Below are 19,539 nucleotides of genomic sequence, written 5' to 3' on the forward strand. Positions count from 1 at the left end.
TGTTGAGAATTTGATAAAAATATATGAATTGAATAATAAAGCTTTTCAAAGACAATATGTTCAAAAAGTTTAGAAATATTTGACAGTTTAGAAATAGGTCTATAATTTTTTATATCATTCTTAGGGCCGGACTTATGCACAGGCGTAACAGACGAAATCTTCCATTATATTCAAGAATAAACCCTTGGATAAAGAAAGATTGTAAATATGCAACAAAGGAAAACAAATAGATGCACTGCATTGCTTTAAAAAAAGGCCGATATTCCATCAATATCAATCTTGGTTGAATCTTTCAACATTTTCAAACCACTAACAATATCGGATTCACATAATTTTATAGAACCCATATTAATAAAAGGCTGTACGGAATCTAAATTCAAATTATCAATAACTTCTGTAAGTACAAAGTTTGATTTGAAAAATTCAGCAAAAAAAAATTAGCTTTATCTTTGAAGGAGGTTGCACGTTTACCATCTAAATACATTGGCGTTGGAAAATCACTTGAAGCCTTTTTCTGCTTTATAAAAGACCAAAAAGACTTCGGATTGTTATTAATTTTCGATTCAAAATCTAAAATATATTGTTTATATAGAAATTTGTTGAGGAATGAGAATTCTCTACTATAATGCATATATAAATTATAGCTGTCAATAGAGTTTGTGGATCTATAGCGTTTATAATATTTATTACGTAAGTTCTTTAACTTTTTCAATCCAGGAGTATACCATGGAATTTTATATGATTTAGGATGCAAAGTAGGCACATGAACTGAGCATATCTCTTTTATGTTCATAAGAAATAAATCAAAACATTCGCCAATCAAAATTAGCAATAGTTTCATTTAATAGATTGTAATCACATTTTCTGAAATCAAAATGTGTACTATCATCATTAGCAGAATCAAAGGTGTAAAATTCTATTGTAACAACAAGAGCAACATGATTAATATCAACATTACATATCGGACGTTCTATGCTATCAATTTTAAAATAAACATTCTTACTCAAATAAATTAAGTCCAAAAATCTATTTAAAGCATTAGGGAAACAATTCACTTGAACTAAGTCAAGGCTCATCATTGAATCAATAAAATTAATTTCATGAGATAAATTAACATTATTTGCATACATAAATGAAGAATCAGGATATGTGGACCAAACCAGCTTACATAGATTAAAATCACCAGCAATGAAACAACAGTCATCAACTGCGTCAGGAACAATATTAACAATATTTTGAATATGTGCATCATATAAACTATAGGAGGATCTTGGTGGGATATATGAAACCAGAACATATATTGAATTTTTAGCACCAATAATACGAATACACAGCTGATCCAATAAACTATCATTATTAGGCAAGTCTATTAATACTGAATTGAAGCGTTTATTAATAGCGATTAACACACCACCACCACGAGAACAGCCAGTTTTATATATGTCTCGATCTTTGCGATAAACTTTATAAAGACGTTTTTCAAAATAGTCAGGCTTAATCCCATAGTCGTTGTTTTAATATTTTATTAAAACAACTTTAATTTATTAGTGGGAAAAAATTGGCGATGTTTACCAAGGGGTAAGGCAGGGAATACTATAGTTTCAGATCTCGCCACAGATCTTCATCAGTTCCCTTATTTCTTGTTTTTCAACAAGAAACTTTTTATACCCAAGTGTCAATTGCTAGCTCAAATAGATACGTGCGCAAAGAAACACTCTGATCGAGAATTTCTTTGGCACTACCTAAACTCTAGCAACTTCACTTGCAAACAAATCCAAATTTTTCCCACTGCTATGCGTTCGTCGATTCTCGACGAAAAAGCACATAACTAGTTTGTTGGTATTGCATACTACAGCAATAAACAACATTTTGACGGTGCCCGGTCTCACAATTAGGAGGGTTGGCGTTTTTTTGTTTGGGATGACGACTTCTATTTTGTTTTTCAAAATAGTCAGGCTTAATCCCATAGTCGTTGTTTTAATATTTTATTAAAACAACTTTAATTTATTAGTGGGAAAAAATTGGCGATGTTTACCAAGGGGTAAGGCAGGGAATACTATAGTTTCAGATCTCGCCACAGATCTTCATCAGTTCCCTTATTTCTTGTTTTTCAACAAGAAACTTTTTATACCCAAGTGTCAATTGCTAGCTCAAATAGATACGTGCGCAAAGAAACACTCTGATCGAGAATTTCTTTGGCACTACTATGGGATTAAGCCTGACTATTTTGAAAAACAAAATAGAAGTCGTCATCCCAAACAAAAAAACGCCAACCCTCCTTTATAAAGACGTGTATCAAAAAACTCTCCATCATAAAAATCAGCATTAAGCCAGGTTTCTACAAAAATAAAAACATCATAATCGCATTGGGATGTTGCCATAAAAATTTCAGAGGATTTGGTTCGGATACCAGACATATTTTGATAATACATTTTAAGACAGGTAAGATTTTGGCAAGTTACACTGGAGGCCGTTCGTGTTGAACATTGGGAAAATTATGAAATGGCCTCACTTTTACAAAAGAGGGCCATAACATTGGCTTGAAAATTTCACTATACAAATCTGCTGTAACGCCCAATTTAAAATTAACGCTTCGCAGTTCATCAAGATTTGCATCACTTTTTACAAGCTTGTAGCAAACTAAGTTGTTTCTGTTTACATTAGAATGCTTCAACACATACGATATTATATCTTCTGGAACAACCGTTGGCTTAAAAGATGATAAATGAATCCATTTTTTATGAATAACTACATCCAATTCATTGTTGTCATTCTGACCAAAAATTGGTTTATTACGCTTTTTCGATCTAACTCCATCAAAATTGTTTGCTGTGTTAACATTATCTGAAGAGACACCTTGCAGAGAGGCACTAGTTGACATACCTGCTCTCTCAGAGCAACCCGCAAAATCAACAACTCCGTCACTACCACCATTGGCATTAGATAAATGAGAAACTTCACTGATATGCACTCCACCAACAACAGGTTTATTCACAGAAACATTTGCATTCTCATTGCTCACAGATAAATGAGACAAAACATTGCTAGGAGCCGCATTAACAACAACAGCATTAGATGAAACATTTGTATTCTCATTACTCACAGATAAATGAGACGAAACGTTGTTAGAAGCCGCATTAACAACAACAGCATTCGTTGACACACTATTTTGAATAGGTTGTGAAGAAAAAACAGGAGCATCATTGGCAGCAGCAACAACACCAACAGTTGAGTTGTTAGATGAATGTTGATTATCTAATAGAGAAATAGGCATTCGATCGAGAGCAGCAGTTTGGTTTCCTTTATACAAATCAATTTTGCAAATTGCATCTAACAGCATTTTCTTAAGCTCTCTAACTTCAATAGAGAGCATTGATACAGAAGAGACCAATTCTTTCGATATGGTTATGCATTCGTCATAATTGTAAAATATATTTTTGGATCTTTTAACAACCTCAAATATATTTACATCATCTATTTCGGTGCAAAAATAATGAAATCGACAACCGCAAATGTTACATCTTATGTACTTATCAGCATTCAACGATTTAAAACACTTAGCACACAGAGATTTGGGCGTAATAGATGCCATTGCAAAAAAAGACGTCAGTTTCGAGCAAAGGTCACTGATGAACTGTTTTGTAGAGCGTTATTTTTGTTTGACGAGATGTGGCTTTGTTTTTAAACTGCTTACTTAAACTAAAGTAGCATCTGTTGGCCAATACAATTCTTCTTCTTATTTCACAACTGATGTCGTTGTAACTACCTCATAATTGTAGGTACTAACTTCCACAGTTGATCCGAGCTCTATGGACGCTTTGCGCGTCGACACCATAAACTTGGTCTTCTCACCGTTTACCGCCAGACCCATTTTAGCAGATTCTCCTTCGACCTTTATAAAGGTATCAGTTACTTCTTTTACTGATCGGCCCATGATGTCTATATCATCAGCATAAGCAAGTAACATGTGACTATTGGTGTAGATTGTGCCACTTCTTTTGACGTTTGCCTCTCGTATAACCTTTTCTAGCTGGATGTTGAAGAGGTCACACGAAAGGCTGTCGCCTTGTCTGAAACCTCTTTTGGTACCAAACTTTTCGGAGAGGTTCTTTCCTATTTTAACTGAGGACCTCGTGTCAGTTAAAGTCATTTTACAAAGCCGGATGAGCTTTGCGGGAATACCAAATTCAGACATGGCTTGGAATACCTTTGAACGCAGCGGGCTGTCGAAGGCTGCTTTATAATCGACAAAAAGGTGGTAGGTGTCGATCTGCATCTCTTGGGTCTTCTCCAGGATTTTCCGCAGGGTAAATATCAGGTCAATGGTGGACTTGCCAGGTCTAAAGCCGCATTGGTATGGTCCAATTATCTCGTTGACCATAGGCTTTAGTCGTTCGCACAATATCCCTGACACGATCTTGTAGGCAATAGGGAGTAGACTTATGCCCCTATAGTTAGAGCATACAGTCTTATCTCCCTTCTTGTGGACGGGGCACAGGATACTCAGGTTCCAATCGTCGGGTACTCGTTCTTCCTGCCAGATGGTGCTAACTAGCTGATGAATACACCTTATCAGCGTGTCGCCTCCGGTTTTGAACAGCTCGGCTGGTAAGCCATCGGCCCCTGCTGCCTTATTATTCTTCAGCCGATTTATTGCTGTCTTTACCTCATCTTGGCTAGGCGGTATACATTCAATTGGGACTGTGGTATCTTCGTCGTCTTCGCTGCTATTGGATACCAACAGATTTAAAAAATGTTCTTTCCATATCCTGAGTACACTATCTGTATCAGTTACCAAATTACCTTGCTGGTCTCTACAGAAGGATGTGTCTGTACCAAAGCTATCAGTTTGATGCTTGACTCTTTGGTAGAATTTTCGGACTTCATTCTGACTCCTGTACATCTCGATTTTTTCACACTCCCGCTTTTCCATCTCTCTCTTTTTCCTGCGGAAAAGACGTTTCTCCTCTCTCCTTTTCTCCCTGTATCTCTCTCGTGCGCTACGCATTGCTACGGATTGTAAATTAGCCTTATATGCCGCATTTTTCTCTTCGGTGGCAGCACGTCACTTCTCATCATACCATGGATTCCTTGGGTGAGGTCTCTGGTATCCAAGTATGGATTTTGCGGCTGTTTGCATGGAGTGGGCAATGCTTTGCCATTGCGCTGATATGTTATCGGGATGAGGAGTGCTTTGATTCAGCAATTGGGCTAGTTGAGTGGAATATGCTGTGGCTATCTGTTGTGATTGCAGCTTACCGATGTCTAACTTTGGTGTTGTATCTGTTGGTACTTTGTTTGCTACGTTTAAGTGGGTGCGTACCTTTGCTGCAACAAGGTAGTGGTCCGAATCAATGTTTGCGCCTCGGAACGATCGTACATCCAACACGCTCGATGAATGTCTTCCATCTATCACAACATGATCAATTTGGTTTCTTGTTTTCTGATCTGGAGACAGCCAGGTGCCCTTATGAATATCGAGATGATTAAATCTGGTACTGCTAACTACCATGTTTTTTGCAGCTGCAAAGTCTGTCAGCCTCATACCATTGTCAGATGTTTCACTGTGGAGACTGAATTTCCCGACTGTTGGGCCAAAGATATTCTCCTTTCCAATTTTGGCATTAAAATCGCCTAGAATGATTTTAATGTCATGGGCAGGGCAACGGTCATATGTTTCTTCTAAGCGCTCGTAAAATATATCTTTGGTCTGTTCGTCCTTTTCTTCAGTGGGAGCATGAGCGCAAATAAAGCTGATTTATTCGAATTGCAGCAAGTCTTTCATTCACTGGGGTGAAGCTGGATACCAGATGTTTTAGTCTCCGACTAACTACGAATCCACAACCAAACTCATGCTTTACGTCATGGCAGCTATAATACAGTTCGTCACCTTTAGGTGTTGTTGTGACGCCTTTCCCAATCCATCGTATTTCCTGTATGGCAGTAATATCGGTCTTGTACTTTTCAAGTACGTCTGCCAATGCGAAGACTGCACCTTCTCTATAAAGAGTGCGAACATTCCAAGTGCAGATTCGCAGATCATGGTCCTTAAAACGTTTGCGGGGTTCGTCAAGTTTAGAGGGCTTTGTTTTTCCATTCTTTCGTTTTTTTAAAGTAGGCTGTTTTTTCTAGGGGAGGGTTACTAACCCGACGCCCAAACCCAAGTTTTTAACGTTCTTGTGGGTGAACGCGCGGCACATGTTAGCTCACTACCTTTAACGGGTGTTAAAGGCAGTTCCCCAGGTGACACCACGGGGAGGTCAGTGCCCACTTGAGATGAAAGAGGGACCAAGATAAATCCTGGGCTTTGCCATGTTAAAACCGGTCAGGACCGTTGCTTGGTATCTTCCATCCCCTACGTCACCCACTTTTTTACTTGTTTTTTATTATAATCACTTCTCGAATAAAGGCTAATATCTGACAGAAGATATGGAGAACGTTCAAATAAATTTTGGGTTCCTTCAAATAAAATAAAACTGTATCAGGCAATGTTTATTTTGAAATGTGTGTAATTCGCGAAATCTTCAAAATCACTTGATTCGTATGTGGTTTACCAATACAGAGAAATCTTTTCTTTTATTTTGTACACATTTGACAGTATTCTATGGCGGCTAAGATGCAGCTTCGTCTGCTGTTTAGTGTGCAAAAAACGGTATGCACAAAGTGCATACACTTCTTATACGTATCTGATTTTGCTATCAACCATGAAAAAATACATCGATCTAAACCTATTTTATTAAACTCCATCAAGGACCGTGGATGTTGCATAACACACTATTTTTATACTCTCAGCATTTATGCATATACCCTGGTAAAAACCAAATTTCCTTTACAATTCCATTTGAAAATTTATTTTTTTTTTTGCAAGCACATGCTATCGTGGCTGAGGAAAAAAAAAATCTTTCAAATCACAAAATTGGCTGATGCGCTCAGAAGTTATAGCGGTTTTTATTATTATTTTACTAGCAAATGCCCCCTACTTCGTATGCCGAAAGGGAATTACATATAAATGAACAATATTTAATATGGAAAGATAGAATGTCCATCTTACGCTTTCACAACAATAGCGCACATTCAAAATTCAAGGTTCTATTTTCAGCGGTTTCGCCGAGAACCCGAGTCAGTCCGTAAACGTTTTTTAAATTTAAATTTTTGTAGACATTTTAAATTAGGCCTCAAATTTTAGGGTGATCTCATTCCAAATTTCCGTTCACCAAACCTAAATTGTACTATATTTAGTACTTTTCGTCCTTTGGTTCATCTTTGTTACTCTTCATCATTTCAAACTTCAGGATTCCAGCTGAATTTTAGGTGGATGCAGTGGATATATCGAAAAATCATGCACTAGTATCATGTTGCCCATGGAGTATTCTTTGAGTCTTTCTTTGGGGCTTTCTAAGTCAGAAATCGTAAGGGAACATAAAAAAACTTGTTGGCTTCAAACTATTTTTACTAATTTTTCTAAATTGATGCCAATACAGCTTCCACGTAAATTAATTTTAATCGTCGGCATTATGGGATTCCTTCTAAAACACTTAATTTTAAAGAATTTCAGTCATACTATGTTGAATATGTTAACAGTTCGCGAATTCTGAATGGGTGAACTCGAATTCATCGTTTGTAAAATATTTTTGGTTTTCACCATATACAGAAACTGGCTCTGTAAAGAAAACTTTGCCTCTTTTTTTGAACCTGCCCTACCTTTTAGATTATTGTACCATGGGATAATATTAAAAAACACTATTCTTCAGTTTAACTTAAACGGAATATTACATGCCCCACAATTACTTCTTTCTTAAATTTTCCAATTATCAAAAAATTCGCCTTTACAAAAATTAATTCTGCAATTTTACAATGATTATTTACACGAAATTACAAAGGAATTATCAAAACCATATAACAAATCGTCTCAATTTAGCAAACTACCTTCAAGCTAATTTTCTAATCTAACAATGATCCTTTGAATTTAAATTTCAGGCTATCGCAAATGTCGTGAGAACTGGCCATCTTATGCCCTGCCGTACGAAAGGCCGTATAATATTTTCCTCGATTTGGTTCTGCTTGTGCTGCCATTGGTTATATTGTCCGTGGCTTATACTCTAATAACACGCACATTATACGTTGGAATGCGTATTGAAAAGGCCATGATATTTGGTGGAGGTGCTGCTGCTGGCAGTGGAACCAGCAATTGTAATGGCAAATTAAATTGCGATGAATTGTATTCTACGGTCCATGCAAAATGTGGCGGTGGCTCGTCGTACAGTATGACCACCGCCAGCAACAATATAAATAAAGGAGCTTATCTATCAACAACGATGGCAACAACAACACCAACTTCATCTATGACCACTTTAGCATCGACGTCATCATCGGCTATGTCGCGTTTAAGATTTCAATTCTCGTTGCGTCGTCACGGTCCAGTGACTACAACAAATGTCACCATGAAGCATAATGGTTGCGGAGGAGTTGCTGTGGGATCGTTGAATAATACAACAGCTGCAGGCAATATTGGCATTGGTAATGGTGGTGGTGGCGGACTCATCATGCGCAGCCACTTTAGCCTAAACAAAGAAACCCATTTGGATAATACCATGAAGGAAGACGATTTTTTCCAACAGCAACCATCATCATCGACCAAACATTATCAACAACAACAGCAGCTGTATAGCAATCAACATCAACGATTATTTCAACAACAACAACAACAGCAACAGAACCATTGTCATAATTATCATCAACACCAAATGTTGTTGCATCATGAAACTGACCAAGACCTCCATCATCATCAACAACAGCAGCAACAGCACGTTTCCACTAAATTTTGTTGTGGTAAGTTGTTTATTATGTTTTATTATCTTTTTCGTTTTTTTTTTTTTTCTATTTCCCTACAATATACAATAATGGCAACTATTGTATTATTTACATAAGTAGGTGATCCAACATAATATACTCTTTCACACATTACTTTCCATCAAAATAAGTTTTAGTATAAAACCTAATCAGCGTATAGTTGGGACTTGATACATTTAACTATGTACGCAAATGTCGTTGTATATTTCAAATATCTCCCGCTGTATACCCTCTGTATTTATGCTAACGAGGGTATATACACTTTCATACGGGCCAAATTTGCCTCATCGAAAAAAATGGTTTTAGACCCTAAGTATATTCGGACGAATTCCGTATCAGAAAATTAGGAGGCGATTTAGCCATGTTCGTCCGTCTGTCTGGCTGGAGCGCACTATAACTCTCGATGTATAGCCCATTTGGTCCAAATTTTGCACTTCACAATATTCTGCTCAAACATAGTTTAAGTTCGAGGATGAGCCATATCGGTCCATGCCATCAGGTACCTCCCCCACAAAAGGTTCCAATATGGACTCTATCAATCCACTCATTCGGATACCGCCCACACAATATTTCGGAAACGTTCAGTTTAAAACCTCCTCTTGAAGCGCTTTGATTATTTTTTGCTGGCACTTGTGTTCGCTGACCCCATTACGACGATACACGTTTCTTCAGGGGCATGTCCATACTTCCTGAGAAAATAGCCCTAAATCTGTAAGCAACCCCTATGGTTCCATGTGTAGTGTATGGAGCGCACCATAACTCTCGAACGGGTCGTCCAAATCGGATCAGATTTTGATATAAATCCAAATTGCCTTTATGACCGATTTTAGGTATTTTGGGCCCTATTTTTGTAGTATTGGTATTTTAACCATAACAATCAACTAGTCAAGTTTTTTCATCGATTAGAGGAGTTCCAAAACTGTTGTGTCGGCATCGCCCTAATAAACACTCATTCGAACTAAAATGTTTTTAGCCTGTTTGACGCTGTCTCTCCTTTTTTACAAAATTAATTTTTATTCACCGAAAGTTAAAGCCAAAAGTTGTGGTGATGTGATACGCCACATGGTTCGTCCCGTTCGATTACATTCTCTTCTTCGTTGTTTTTATTGGCAAAATGAATTTGCACTACTTTTGGCACGTTTTATGAATATATTTTATTGTTTATCTGTATTTCGTTACACAATATAATTATTTATGTGTGTGTTGCAAATGATGTAAACTTAACCCAAATGAAAAACGAGTATTGCTGAGTGGGTGTTTTTTTTGTTAATTTTTTACCTTTCTGTTTTGGTGATAAATAAAGGTTGTTAGGTATTCCACATAGTTAGCATCGATTGCATAACAGTACAATTGTTGTTTCCACCCTTGGATACTGACGAACAGATAGATTTCTCTCAATTATAGGAAAAACGTGTGGAAAATATTGAAATTTAAATCCACACCCAATAAATTGTAACGTAATATTTTTAGCTTATATTTTATTTATATCATTTTATTTGCTTATTCCATTTTCCCAATACAAACAACAAAAGCAAAACGTTAACAAAAAACCTTACCGCTGATGGTGGTTACGGTTCTTTTTATTGAGCAGGACATCTAAAAAGCATCTACCCAAATATAATACAAATAAATAAACCGTCACGTAGCCACAATTGGGTTTCGAGGAATGGGCTGCCAACAGATTTTAGTTTGTTTAATACAATTTATTTAATGCTTCTTGCTGAAGTCCTTTTCAAAATATTAATGCAACTTTGGGAACTTGTTTTTTGTTTCTAGGAATGCCATTGAACATTAGCAGAAAAAAAACAACTGAAATTAACAAGATTGGTTATGTCATGTCATTGGGTGCCACCGTGGTGCAATGGTATGCACGCCCGCCTTGCATGCAGAAGGTCGGGGGTTCGATTCCCCGGCCAGGCAACATCAAAACATTTTTTCAACGGTGGCAAAATACCCCTCAGTAATGTTGGCGACATTTCCTGAGTATTTCAGCCTTGAAAAACTTCTCCATAAGTGGTGTCTTAAGACACGCCGTTCGGACTCGGCGATAAACAGTAGGTCCCATATCATTGAGCTAAATATGAATCGGGGTGCACTCATTGATATGAGAGAAGTCTCCCTTGTCCCGTATGGGATGTTGTGGAACAATGTTTTTTTTTTTTGGTTATGTCATAATATTGCCATATTTAAACTTGTTCTCTTCGATGAAGATTTTAAAAGGCTTTATGTTCTTCTTGGAAAAATTCGACATTGTAATAACATAAAATATGCAAGAAAGTTAGGCTACACTTTCTTAGTCGGCCTTATATCTGCAATATAAATAAGAAATTGATCAAAGTGAATTCGGCCGGGCCAAACTTGTTATACCCTCCACCATAATATATTTTTAACAAAAATGGAATAATAATAATTTTAGGTACACACATTTTTTCACCATGGATACCCCAAATGTCTAAATTACCTAATCAAATTTAAACAAGTAAAAAGTCGTTATGTTCGGCCGGGCCAACTTTACCCTCCACCATAAAATAGTCGTAATTAAAATTGAATAATTAGGGTCCTTTCACAACTTTAGGTGGAACAACTTCTCGACAATGGACAGATTCCTACTGCCTCCCACTATTGCTTAAATTACACTGTGAACACAAATGTTGGGGCAGAGAAAATTCCTTTTGGTGATGAAAGCCCATGATGTTTGTATATTAAAAACCCGAAGGACACATGTGTCGTGAGTCGAACTTCCGCGTTATGGCGTGATGAAGAAGCAAGAGACCCTGTAAGCCATCATGAATTAGCATTATATCTTTGTTTATTGTTTTTGTAGAGCACTCAAGCAACAGTGAACAAAGATATAACGCTAATTCCTGATGGCCCACAGGGTCTCTAACAAAAATTTCATCACGCCATAACGCGGAAGTTCGACTCACCAAGGCCTTTCTTCCCCAAGAGGAATTTTCCGTGCCCCAGACTTTCACCTCCATTTTGTTGCACAGTGTTATCTAAACTAATCTAACAAAATGTGTTCAGCTAGGTGGAAGGCACCACGTACGGGGCTATATCAAAGAGTCAACCTATCTTTAAATTTTTTGGCGGAAAAGTTGTATAGCTACAGGGAACTTCAAGAGTCAAATTGAGGGTAGTTTCATCAAAACAATGTAGACCCTCAAAAATGGACCCATGTTGTCGAATTTTAGTGAAGAAATTTCGTGACCACTGAAAATTCCCGAAAATCGGGAGGTACAGTTATATATGGGGATATACCGAAACATGGACCTATGTATATTGACGATTATTTTTGAATAGACAAAATTGTAGCTAAAATTCTCAAAATACCGATCATTACAGCTAGTTCGGTTTACAGTTTACATTACAGCAAGTTCGGTTAAAAATTGTAGCTAAAATTCTCAAAATACCGAAAATCGGGAGGTACCGATATATGGGGGATATACCAAAACATGAACCTATGTTGACGCTGTTTTGTGGAGATGTTTCATGACCACTGAGAACCTCGAATGTCAAATTACAGCTAGTTCGGTTAAAAACTGTAGCTAAAATTCTCAAAATACCGAAAATCGGGAGGTACCGTTACATGGGGCTATACCAAAACATGAACCTATGTTGTCGATTTTTGGTGGAGATGTTTCATGATCACTGAAAACCTCAAATAGCAAATTACAGCTAGTTCGATTAAAAATTGTAACTAAAATGCTCAAAATACCGAAAATCGGGAGGTACCGATATATGGGGGCTATACCAAAACATGGACCTATGTTGACTATGTTTCGTTGGAGATGTTTTATGACCACTAAGAACTTCAAATGTTAAAAACTGTAGCTAAAATTCTCAAAATACCGAAAATCGGGAGGTACCGATATATGGGGGCCATACCAAAACATGGACGTATGTTGACGATGTTTCGTGGAGATGTTTCATGACCACTGAGAACCTCGAATGTCAAATTACAGCTAGTTCGGTTAAAAACTGTAGCTAAAATTCTCAAAATACCGAAAATCGGGAGGTACCGTTATCGTTGTCGATTTTTGGTGGAGATGTTTCATGACCACTGAAAACCTCAAATGGCAAATTACCAAAACATGGACTTATTGTGACGATGTTTGCTAGAGATATTTCATGACCACTGACAACCTCAAATGGCAAATTACAGCTAGTTCGGTTAAAAATTGTGGCTAAAATTCTCAAAATACCGAAAATCGGGAGGTACCGTTATATGGGGACTATACCAAAACATGGACCTATGCCCATATCCTTTTGTATATAAGTTTGTTGATCACTAGGAACCCTAAGCGCCAAATAATTCCAAATAATTCGGTCTGCAAATGTGGCGAATAACGTCAAAATACCTCAAATCCGGAGGTACCGTTATATGGGGGCTATACCAAAGAGTGGACCGATATAGCCCATCTTCGAATTTGACCTGCCTATGGAAAAAAGACCCTCGGGTGCAAAATTTCAGCACTCTATCTCAATTATTGCGGACGCTAGAGTGATTACAACAGACGGACAAACGAACAGACGGACGGACAGACGGGCATGGCTAGATCGTCTTAGAATTTTATCCTGATCAAGAACATATATACTTTAAAGGGTCGCAAGTGATTAGTTCGATGTGTTACAAACGGAATGACAAACTTAATATACCCTCCATACTATGGTCGAGGGTATAAAAATGTGTTTATATATGGAGCTATATCAAAGTGTGGACCTATGTTGAGAACTATTGGTGGAAAAGTTTTGTGACAGCAGGGAACCTCAAATGTCAAATTACGGGTAGTTCCATTAAGCAATGTAGCTAAGACCCTCAAAATACCGAAAATGGGGAGGAACCGTTATGTGGGCGCTATACCAAAACATAGATTTTTTGTGGAGAAGTTTTGTGTGTGACGTAGATGATGAAAGATACCAAGGAACGCTCATTCGATTTTTTAAAATGACATCACTGTTACTCTGTCCTCAGTTAAAATAAAGAACCTATCAGAAGTGTTTGGTACCAAAGAAGGTTTCTGACAAGGAGACAGCCTCAGATGTGACTTATTCCAACATTCAGCTGGAAAAGGTTACACTAGATGCAGATGTTAAAAGAAATGGTACAATTTTCACCAATAGCCACATGTTACTTGCTGACATCATGGCCGATCAGTAAAAGAAATTACAGATACCTTTAAGAAGGTCGCATGAGAATCTGCTAAACTGGGCCTGGCGGTAGACAGCGAGAAGACCAAGTGTGGAAGTTGGTTCCTGTATTTTTGAGGTAGTAAAAGAGTCCGTTTACCTCGGCACCGCCATAAACACAACTAACAATATCAGTTTGTGAAATGAGAAGAAGAATTGTATTGGTCAACAGATTCTACTTTGGCTAAGATACAACGATTGCGATGGCTAGGCTATTTCCTAGGAATTAGCTATGATGAGCCCACTAAAAGGTGTTTAGATAAAGGCCACATGGCGGTTTATGCAGAGTTGGCAGGCCAAGGCTTCTATGGAGCAAACAAATGCAAGAAGAGGTGGAAAAACGCGGTATTCCAAAAAGCAACAAACAGAAGCGTTTGGAAATTTTTTTTAGTTCGGCTTGTAGAACAAATGTTCTGTAATAGACCAACTAAATGAGTCAGTTTCGTGACCACTGGGAACCTGAAATGTCAAATTACAATTAGCTAGAGCTATGTTGACGATTTTTAGTGGAGAACTTTTGTGACCACTAAGAAACTCAAATGACAAATTACAGTTAGTAGCTAAAATCCTTAAAATACCGAAAATCGTGAGGTGCCGTTACCAAAACATGGGCCTATGTTGACGACTTTTATTGAAGAAATTTCACGACCACTGAGATCTTTTACAGTCACATTACAGCTACTTTGATTTTTTTTGTTGAAGCAACTTGCATTCGCTGCCTCAATTACGACGGTAAATGTTTTTTTCGGGGGCAAGTCCATACTTCTTGATAAAATAGCCCGAACGGTGGGAAAGTACCCCCACGAAAGTTCATCATTTGTGTCCAAGTGCAGTTTAGGGTCTGTTCGAAGATTTTTTGCAAATGTATACCGATGGTGTTCGTTGCGGTCCTGTTTACAGCTATATTATATTTTCCGTTTACAAGTTAATGCTTCCAGAATACTAGTTCAAAAGTTGTACGATGACCCACTGAAATGGGCGCGATATCTATCGAAAAGATATGACAAAATAATATCCACTTCTATAATGGACTATGTCGGTGTATTCCTTTAAGTACCTTCTCCGCAATAATTTTGAACTTTAATCCTAACAAACATTTTTGTATTTTCATACGCCCAAAATGTTGAAAAACCCCTAAATACAAAGGTATTTTTGGGAATAAAGTGTTGCAAATTAAACAGACTGATGATATATCTCTGTAGGCAAAACCTTTTTAATACATTTTTAATTTTTTTTTTAATTTAAATTTTATGAACATGTGTTACATTTAAATTTTGACCATATAATGGATATTATTACCCTTAAACCCCTTCACGTAATAGCACAGAAGACGTGAATTCGGTCTAGAAATTATATCGAAATAGGTCCATATTTGGATATAGCTCCCATACATATTTTAGCCATATCGGCCCACTCCTCCCCCACAAAAGTTGAAAAATGTTCGGAAAAAATGTGCGCACGATAACCCTTGAAGGGAGCGACCGATTTGGTCCATACTTTACGCATTCTACCACATATATCAGACATAGATTAAGTTTGAACAGGGACCATATTTGTCCACTGCTTCGGCTAACTCCCAGACAAAATGTCGAATAAGTTCACTTTAAGGCCTGCTCCCGAATCACTTTGATTTTTGTTGAACCAACTTGCATTCGCTGCATCCTTTACGACAATAAAAAGCTTTTTTTCAGAGTAAATCCATACTTCTTGAGAAAACACACCGAAAAGTGTTAAAACCTCTAGCCATATGTAGTGGCTGGAGATAAGTCTTGAACTGATGAACCGATTTGCTCCCAAAAGTTGGCCTTCGTCATTTTTTGTCCTAATTAAATTTCAATCCGGTACTTCCCCCAGTACTTAAAAAAATTTCACTAAAATGTCAAAAAAGCTCTTGAACGGCTCAACCAATTTAGTCCAAACTTGGTATCTCCTAGTATTTAGTTTACTTCTAATTTAGTTTAACTTCTAAGTTCAAAGGCAAGTTGAAATGTCCCAAAAGGGTCACAAAATTCTGAAAAGACCCTAAATACATCTGATCTGTCCTTAGATGAAAATTTCAATTCACATATGCTGAGGGTATATCTCTGTCGGCAAAGCCGACTGATACTTTTTTACTTGTTTATTTTCTTTTTTGGTTTCCTTCCTGATTTAAAATTCCGCGTAGTTAGCATCATTTGTAAAACCTGATGTTTATTTCACTTGGATACTGACACACAGATAGATTCTCTTTCAATTATGGAGAAAACGTGTTGGAAATATTAATTTTTTTATATCTATATCCAAAGATATTTTATTATTTGATTTCATTTTTTTTTTTTTGCTTTTTCCATTTTTTATACAAAAAAAAAAAAAAGAAAAAAAACAACGTTAACAAAAATCTAACTATGTATTCTTGACCAAGATATTTAAATATGACACAACCAAATATAAACATATAAACCGTCACGTAACGCCAACTGAGTTACGTGAAAGCCATTGCCAAAAAAAATTTACGTAATATAATTTATTTAAACTCTTTCCTAAATTATGTATTAACATTTTAATGAAGCTTTGGTTGAATTTATTTTTCTGAGAATGCAATTTAAAATTAACAAGATTTGTTTGACCACAGTACTGGAATATTAAAAGTGTTCCTTGTCTTAGGTACATTAGAAATTTGAATAAGAATAAGAAAATAATTAAAACTCAGAATACAGTCTGTGAGTCAATCATCTGTGCGACATAACGAAATTGAATTGAAATTAATTCAGAATTTCATAGAATAGTAGCTTATGGTACATACATATGTATATTTTTATACCCTCCGAATTTATGCTAACGAGGGTATATACACTTTCATACGGGCAAAATGTACCTCATCGAAATAACGGTTTTAGACCCCAAGTATGTTTGGACGAAATGTGTTTCAGACAATTTGGAGTCGATTGAGCAATGTCCGTCCGTCCCTCTGTCTGTCAGGCTGGCTGGAGCGCACGATAACTCTCGAACGGATCAACCAATTGGCTTTCGAAATATTTTGTCCAAACTTAGTTTAAGTTCGAAGATGGGTTATATCGGTTCACTCCTTCCGGTACCTCCCCCACAAAAGTTCTAAAATGTTCGGAAAATTTGTACGTCCGATAACTCTTGAAGGAAGTAACCGATTCGGTCCATAATTTGCAACTCGTGAAATGTCTACCAGACTTAGATGAAGTTTAAATATGGACTCAATCGGTCCACTCCTTCGGGTACCTCCCACACAAAATTTCGGAAAAGTTCAGTTTAGGAGCTGCTCTCGAATCGCTTTGATTTTTGTTGTAACAACTTGTATTCGCTGTCCCCCATACGACGGTACATGTTTCATAAGGGGCAAGTCCATACTTAGTGAGAAAATAGCCTGAAAGGTGCAAAAAAACCTCTATGACACCGTGTGTAGTGGTTGGAGCGCAAGATAAATCTCAAACGGATCTGCCAATTCGGCCCAAAATTTGACCTTCGTAATATTTTGTCCAAACATAGTTTAAGTTCGAAGATAAACCATGTGGGTCCACTCCTTCAGGTACCTCTCTCACAAAAATTCAAAAATCTTCGGAAAAAAATAGGCGCACGATGACTCTTGAGGGGAGTGACTGATGTAATCCATACTCTGCACATATCTACCAGATATAGATCAGGTTCGAATATGGACTATATTTGTCCACTCCTTTGGGTACCTCCCACACAAAATTTCGGATAAGTTCACTTTAAGGTCTTCTCTCGAATCACTTTGATTTTTGTTGAAGCGATTTGCATTTGCTACCTCCATTACGACGGTAAAAGTTTTTTCAGGGACAGGTCCATATTTCTTGGGAAAACATCCCTAAAGGTGCTAAAAGCCCTATGTCACCATATGGCTTTCGAACTGTTCTACCGATTTGGTGCAACATTTGGTCTTCGTCTTTAGGCGCTGAAAAAATGGGATTTGGGACAACATTCCAATTTTATCAATATATGAGCCCGAGCACAAATCACATATTTTTCCAAAATGGATGCTACGTAACTGTCCAAAAGTGATTCAAACACCTCCCCGATCCCCGGATTTGAATCCTACAGATAATTTATGGAGTATTTTGGAGACAAATATAAAAAATCGTAACATCCAAAGTATAGGAACCCTGAAAAATGCCTTGCGGGAAGGATGGGGAAAATTCAGATATCGTGCACCGAAAATCTAGTTAAATTTTTGCCAAAAAGGCTAAAAGCTGTAAAGGATGATAAAGGATGTCATACCAAGGGCTGAACCCCTAAAAAATCCTTTTTGTTTCATGAAACTTTTAGAGTGCCTACTTTTCACTGTGAGGTAGAAGTCGATGTTGTTTATTTTTTTCTATTTTTTATCTAAATTTTGTCTATTTTTTATCTAAATTTCACTAAAATGTTAGGACGATATCTCTCAAATGGTGCAACCAATTTTGTTCAAACTTTGGATCTCCTAATATTTTGTCAAAATTTAGTTTAACTTCTAAAATGGCCCATATCGGTGTTCCCTAAGGGTACCTCCCCAACAAAATTTCAACATTCCTAATCCACATTTCTGTCGGAAAGTTCGAATGTTGAAAAAGGGCCACGAAATTCTGAAGAGACGCTAAATACATTCTTTCTGTCCGTAGATGAAAGTTTCAATTCACATTGGCTGAGGGTATACCTCTGTCGGCAAAGCCGACTGACACTTTTTTATACCCTCCACCATAGTATGGAGGGTATATTAAGTTTGTCATTCTGTTTGTAACACATCGAAATAATCATTTGCGACCCTATAAAGTATATATATTCTTGATCAGGATAAAATTCTAAGACGATCTGGCCATGTCCGTCTGTCCGTCTGTCTGTCCGTCTGTTGTAATCACTCTAGCGTCCGCAATAATTGAGATAGAGTGCTGAAATTTTGCACCCGAGGGTCTTTTTTCCATAGGCAGGTCAAGTTCGAAGATGGGCTATATCGGTCCACTTTTTGGTATAGCCCCCATATAACGGTACCTCCGGATTTGAGGTATTTTGACGTTCTTCGCCACATTTGCAGACTCAATTAGCTATAATTTGGCACTTAGGGTTCCTAGTGATCAACCAGCTTATATCCCAAAGGATATGGGCATAGGTCCATGTTTTGGTATAGTCCCCATATAACGGTACCTCCCGATTTTCGGTATTTTGAGAATTTTAGCCACAATTTTTAACCGAACTATCTGCAATTTGACATTTGAGGTACTCAGTGGTCATGAAACATCTCCACGAAACATCATCAACATAGGTCCATGTTTTGGTATAGCCCCCATATAACGGTACCTCCCGATTTTCAGTATTTTGAGAATTTTAGCTAAAATTTTTAACCGAACTAGCTATAATTTGCCATTTAAGGTTCTCAGTGGTCATGAAATATCTCCACCAAGCATCGTCAACATAGGTCCATGTTTTGGTATAGCTCCCATATAACGGTACCTCCCGATTTTCGGTATTTTGAGAATTTTAGCCACAATTTGTAAC

General features: G+C 37.2%; 1 protein-coding gene across 1 annotated transcript in view; it reads left to right on the forward strand.

Annotated features, from left to right (window-relative positions):
* Nucleotides 1–19,539, forward strand: part of LOC141399121 (uncharacterized) — a 189,347-nt gene that overhangs the window by 96,567 nt on the left and 73,241 nt on the right. Inside the window, exon 3 of the mRNA XM_073977263.1 lies at nt 7,978–8,829. Within this exon, the coding sequence (XP_073833364.1) occupies nt 7,978–8,829 (852 nt within the window). The remainder of the gene's footprint in view (nt 1–7,977; nt 8,830–19,539) is intronic.

Source organism: Musca autumnalis, unplaced genomic scaffold (genome assembly GCF_047663935.1).
Source record: "Musca autumnalis isolate F117 unplaced genomic scaffold, ASM4766393v1 scaffold_3, whole genome shotgun sequence".
NCBI classification, from domain to species: domain Eukaryota; kingdom Metazoa; phylum Arthropoda; class Insecta; order Diptera; family Muscidae; genus Musca; species Musca autumnalis.